Source organism: Hypanus sabinus, chromosome 12, assembly GCF_030144855.1.
Source record: "Hypanus sabinus isolate sHypSab1 chromosome 12, sHypSab1.hap1, whole genome shotgun sequence".
In the NCBI taxonomy this organism is placed as follows: Eukaryota; Metazoa; Chordata; class Chondrichthyes; order Myliobatiformes; family Dasyatidae; genus Hypanus; species Hypanus sabinus.
Genome location: NC_082717.1, coordinates 6,231,973 through 6,238,324, shown reverse-complemented (window position 1 = coordinate 6,238,324; position 6,352 = coordinate 6,231,973). Strand labels below are relative to the sequence as shown.

At 42.7% G+C, this 6,352-nt stretch overlaps 1 protein-coding gene across 1 annotated transcript; it reads left to right on the top strand.

The window, feature by feature from the left end:
* The first annotated feature begins 4,049 nt into the window (after positions 1-4,049).
* On the top strand, positions 4,050-6,137 carry LOC132403310 (uncharacterized). The gene has a single exon (XM_059986763.1). It carries the CDS (start codon positions 4,050-4,052, stop codon positions 6,135-6,137), a length of 2,088 nt encoding a protein of 695 aa, XP_059842746.1.
* The last annotated feature ends 215 nt before the right edge of the window (positions 6,138-6,352 follow it).

Genomic DNA, 6,352 nt, shown 5'->3' with positions numbered 1-6,352 from the left:
GTCACAAATAGAAGGGGTGTGTGGGGTGGTAATAAACTTCTGAGGTGTGTCTATTTCAATGCAAGGGGTATTGTGGGGAAGGCTGACAAGCTGAGGGTGTGGATTGACACATGGAATTACGACATTATAGCCATTAGTGAAACTTAGTGAAGCTAATTAGTGAAGAAAATTAGTGAAGCTACAGGAGGGGCAGGACTGGCAGCTTAATGTTCCAGGGTTCCGATGTTTCAGATGAGATAGAGGTAGAGGAATGAAGGGTAGGGGGGTGGCATTGCTAGTCATCGAAAATATTACAGCATTGCTCAGGCAGGACAGATTAGAGGGCTTGTCTACCGAGGCCATATGGGTAGAGTTGGGAAACAGGAAAGGCACGACCACATTAATGGGGTTGTATTATAGACCACCCAATAGTCAGCGAGAATTGGAGGAGCAAATCTGCAGAGTGATAGCAGACAATTGCAGGAAACATAAAGTTGTGATTGTAGGGGATTTTAATTTCTCACGTATTAATTGGGACTCCCTTACTGTTAAAGGTCTAGATGGGTTAGAGTTTGTAAAATGTGTTCAGGAAAGTTTCCTAAATCAATATATAGAGGTACCAACTAGAGAGGATGCAATATTAGATCTTCTATTAGGAAATAAGTTAGGACAGGTGACAGAAGTGTGTGTAGGGGAACACTTTGGTTCCAGTGATCATAACACCATTAGTTTCAACTTGATCATGGATAAAGATAGATCTGGCCCTCGGGTTGAAGTTCTGAACTGGAAAAAGGCCAAATTTGAAGAAATGAGAAAGGATCTAAAAAGCATAGATTGGGACAGGTTGTTTTCTGGCAAGGATGTGATTGGTAAGTGGGAGGCCTTCAAAGGAGAAATTTTGAGAGTGCAGAGTTTGTATGTCCCGGGCAGGATTAAAGGCAAAATGAATAAGAATAAGGAACCTTGGTTCTCAAGGAATATTTGAAATCTGATAAAGAAGAAGAGAGATATGTATGACATGTATAGGAAACAGGGAGCAAATAAGGTGCTTGAGGAGTATAAAAAGTGCAAAAAATTGGTCCTCTTGAAGATCAGAGTGATCGGCTACGTATGGAACCAAAAGAAATGGGGGAGATTTTAAAAGGGTTTTTTGCGTCTGTATTTACTAAGGAAACTGACATGGAGTCAATGGAAATAAGGCAAACAAGTAGTGAAGTCATGGAACCTATACAGATTGAAGAGGATGAGTTGCTGGCTATCTTGAGGCAAATCAGAGTAGATAACTCCCCAGGACCTGATAGGGTATTCCCTCGGACCTTGAAGGAGACTAGTGTTGAAATTGCAGGGGCACTAGCAGATATATTTAAAATGTCTGTATCTACGGGTGAGGTGCCAGAGGACTGGTGGATAGCTCATGTTGTTCTGTTGTTTAAAAAAGGCTCTAAAAGTAATCCAGGAAATTATAGGCCGGTAAATTTGACGTCAGTAGTAGGTAAATTATTGGAAGAAGTACTAAGAGATAGGATCTACAAGTATTTGGATAGACAGGGACTTACTAGGAAGAGTCAACATGGCTTTGTGCTTGGTAAGTCATGTTTAACAAATCTATTAGAGTTGTTCAAGGAGGTTACCAGGAAAGTGGATGAAGGGAAGGCAGTGGAAGTTGTATACATGGACTTCAGTAAGGCCAGTGACAAGGTCCCGCATGGGAGGTTAGTTAGGAAGATTCAGTCGCTAAGTATACATGGTGAGTAGTAAATTAGATTAGACATTGGCTCAATGGGAGAAGCCAGAGAGTGGTAATGGAGGATTGCTTCTCTGAGCGAAGGCCTGTGACTGGTGGTGTGCTACAGGGATCAGTGCTGGGTCCATTGTTATTTGTCATCTATATCAATGATCTGGATGATAATGTAGTAAATTGGATCAGCAAATTTGCTGATGATACAAAGATTGGAGGTGTAGTGGACAGTGAGGAAGGTTTTCAAAGCTTGCAGAGGGATTTGGACAAGCTGGAAAAATGGTCTGAGAAATGGCAGATGGAGTTTAATACAGACAAATGTGAGGTATTGCACTTTAGAAGGACAGACCAAGGTACAACATACAAGGTAAATGGTAGGGCACTGAGGAGTGCAGTAGAACAGAGGGATCTGGGAATACAGATACAAAATTCGCTGAAAGTGGTGTCACAGGCAAATAGGGTTGTAAAGAGAGCTTTTCGTACATTGGCCTTTGTAAATCAAAGTATTGAGTATAAGAGTTGGAATGTTATAGTGAGGTTGTATAAGGATTTGGTGAAGCTGAATTTGGAGTATTGTGTGCAGTTTTGGTTGCCAAATTACAGGTTAAAAATATTAATAAGGTTAAAAGAGTGCAGAGAAGGTTTACGAGGATGTTGCCAGGATTTGAGAAACTGAGCTACAGAGAAAGGTTGAATAGGTTAGGACTTTATTCCCTGGAGCGTAGAAGAATGAGGGGAGATTTGATAGAGGTATATAAAATTGGGATGGGTATTACAAGTAGGCTTTTTTTCCACTGAGGCTAGGGGAAAAAAAAACAGAGGACATGGGTTAAGGGTGAAGGGTGAAAAGTTTAAAGGGAACATGGGGGGGGGTGCTTCTTCACACAGAGAGTGGTGGGAGTGTGGAATGAGTTGCCAGATGAAGTGGTAAATGTGGGCTCACTTTTAACATTTAAGAAAAACTTGGACAGTTACATGGATGAGAGGGATATGGAGGGATAGGGTCCAGGTGCAGGACCATGGGACTAGGCAGCAAAATGGTTCAGCACAGCCAAGAAGGGCCAAAAGGTCTGTTTCTGTGCTGTAATGTTCTATTGTTCTATGGTTCTATGGTAAGAAGTGCCACCATAAACCATAATCCACTTCCACACTGGGGAAAATTTTCTTGCTATCTACTTGATCTCGTCCCTTATCAACTTTACATCATGATCAAGTCACCTCTCATCCTCTTTCACTTCAAAGAGTAAAGCCCTCACTCACTCAATCAATCCACTTAAGACTTCCCTCCCAGTCCAGTCAGCATCCTGGTAAATAACCTCTGCACTCTCTCTAAAGCTTCCATGTCTTTCTGACAATGAGGTGACCAGAACTGAAATGTGGTCTAATCAGGGATTTTTAGAGCTGCAACACCAAATCATGGCTTGTCATCTCAATTTCATGACCAATGGCCAACACACTATTTGCCTTCTTAACCATCCCATCAACTTGCTTGGCAACTTTGGATGCCAATTCCACAACCCTTTGGCCACTAGCATCTGAAACCAGCCTCAACAGTCTTATTGGTGCCAAATCCTCAGTGAAGGGTGAAGTTTGTAAATGGCCAGGCAGAGATTCAGTATTGCAGAACACGGATTTTGAGAAGAATGGCACAGCAACTCAGCAACTTGGTTGGGTCAGTATCAAACATTGTAAATTGTTCGTACAAAACCTGCAGGGTGAACCCTGAAGGGAGTTAGAGTAACACAGATGGGAACTTTCCCTTTGGGCCCAAGTTGTTGATAGAATGTAAGCAGAAATAAATGGGCTAAGTGTAAGGTTAATGTAAATGACTGGTTAATGCTTACAATGTTATTGGCCAGCTGAATGGCCTGTTCCATTGGTGTATATCTCATTCTCTATGAAGTTAATATGCAGGTGTCACTTGCTGCACCAAGAGACCCAATGAGCTGAATGGCTCCCCACTCCCCAACAACAAATATTCCAAAATTATCCCCTGCATGTCAGCAAACCATCAGATTGCCAGAACTGAATATATTGTAAGAAACCAAAGGTGGCAGTGAGCTGTGAGCTGTTGAATCTCCTATTTTACCTCTCTCCTTTACCTCTGCAAACAGCCCAACCTACAGAATGAGCTGTTGGGTAATTCGGTAAGATCCCCAGTCACCAGGACATCCCAACATCCATCCAGTGGAGATCAGGAGGATGTGGATTACTCCTGTCTGTGAGTCACTTTGTCATTGGGTGGGGGGGTGAGAGATGCCACATAACTGACCCCCATAACATCTTGTGTTTTCTACAACTATTTCCCTTGCAGGAGAAGCGGACAGTCACCATGGCGACTCAGGAATATAAATCTGTTGCTACCATAAAGAAGGCCTTGAGGAGCGTTACCAAAGCATCTGATGTCAGGGAGGACAATGCTTTGATGTTGCAGCCATACAGTAACTGGGAACAGTTTCTGATGCCTGGCCCACTCTCTATTGCCATCTTAGGGGAGATTATATTCATTTCTGCAGGAGAGGACTTTGCAATTGACAAGGTTGTGCCCAAGGAAGGGTTCAAGTACATGAAATACCCCAAATCATTCCGTGCCTCTTTAGTGCAAGTGAGCAACGAGGGCTGGGAGGCTTTTCAGCAAGCCCACAAGAACATGGACCAAATCCGGCTTCTCACTCTGAATGTCCCCACTGACATGAGGGATGTCGTGAAGTTTCTCATACAGAAAGATCCAAAGGTCACTGAAGCTTTCCTACCGATTCCTCTGAACAACATCAAATCCACTGCAGATAAATGCTTGAAGCTGTCCACAGCTGTAGAGCAGAAGTTCACTGGGGTCATCCATCTCGTCAATGAACTATTGGAGGCCTGTACAAGCTCGAAAGGAGTGTATGAGGAACAATTACATGAAATAAAAATCAAAAAAGAACTGGCTGAAATGAAGGAGAAAGCAGCAATACAGGCAAAAAAAATTCTGAATGAGTACCACCAAAAAATGGGAAAGCAATTGGATGATGCAAATAAAGAATACAAATCCAGCATGGATTCCATACCAGTTGGCTGGAACGCTGTCGGAATGTCAATAACAGAAACATTTTTCAATAGTGTCAGTTCATTACTCAGTCTAGGGGTTGTCAAGTCACTGTTCTCTGGAATTAGCAATGTTGTAACAGCTGCAGTCAGTTCCAAATCTGCTAGCAATGCTAACGTCATTGAGAATAATATCATTTATAAAGGAGAGATCCTGCAGTTTTCTATACAACAGCTTTATCTCTACCGGACCCAGGATAAGAAAATTGACTTGAAGAAACTGAACAGTGAGGATGGAACAGGAATATTAAACTTGTGTAAACAGAACTTGGAGGAATTGCAGAAAGAGGCAGAAAATGGAGGAGATTGCCCGGAGAAGGATACAGCCCTGAAGATCTGTAAATCAGGAATTGGAATATGTGTGGAGCTGCAAACCTTACAAAAGTCTAGACCAGCTGATGAAGTGGCAATGGCCAGTCTAGCTAAGAAGATCAAAAATGTGATGCAGGAGACAATCAGGTTCTCCTCTCACTGCAAGACAAAGGTAGGTACCATGGGTGTAACAGCCACTCCACCACACATGTCTCGAGCTGACCCAGGAGAGGGTCCCATTGGTTTACAGACAGCCAGCCTCAATGCCAGAATCAAAGTGGAACAGTCTTCAGCACAGCTACAAGCTGCACAGGAGATGTATGAGAGAAGCTTTCAGAATATAAAGAAGAATAATGAAGAACTGCAAGAGATCCTGGCAACTCTGAAGAGCTGTAAAATTCAGGAAATAGATTTTGATAAAACTGTGGAGATGCTTCTGAAGGGATTGGATGCATTGGGCCGTGTGAAAGAACAATGGGGAAAGATGGTTCTCTTCTTCACCATGATATCAAACCTGATCGAATGCTCCCTGAACCCATCGCTTCACAAATTCGTACAGTACAGTGAAAAGACTTCCTCCGGCTATTCACAGAACCAACTGATCCAAGACATGTTGTACACAGAGATCTCTCATGCCACTAATATTTCAAGCCTTGTCCACATGATCGCTGAAACGTATGTGCAGATCTCCACCCAACATCTGATGGACCGGGTCAACAGCTTGGGGAGGTTAATGAGCCTCGACCCAAAACGAGACACAAATACATTTGAGGAGGAGCGGAAGAAGTTTGGATTGGACTGTGAGGAAGCAGGAAAAGCCATTGAAGATCTTGTAAAGGATAACAAAGCAAAGTATGAAAAGCGTGTGCAGGCGAGAATAGACAGAATCCAAAACAATGTGAATGTCTTGCTACCCCCTGCTACACCAGAAGAAATTAAAGAAATTAAAGATGCCGTGCAAGGAGGCATTCGGGCAGCAATGGTGGAAATGACAGAGGAAGATATGAATGATTTTGTCTAATGACACCGCGCTATACACTCCACCTTTTCAATGCTTCCCAAATATCATTGCAATTTATTGATTGTATCTTGATTTGCTTTTAGTAAGGAGGGTTTACTCATCCCTGGTAAAGGAGGCAGCAAGTTCCATGGATAACTGCATCTTCCAATAATTCATGACAAGAGAGGACACTTGTTCCCCCATCCAAATGGACTCTAGATCCTTATTCCACCTTA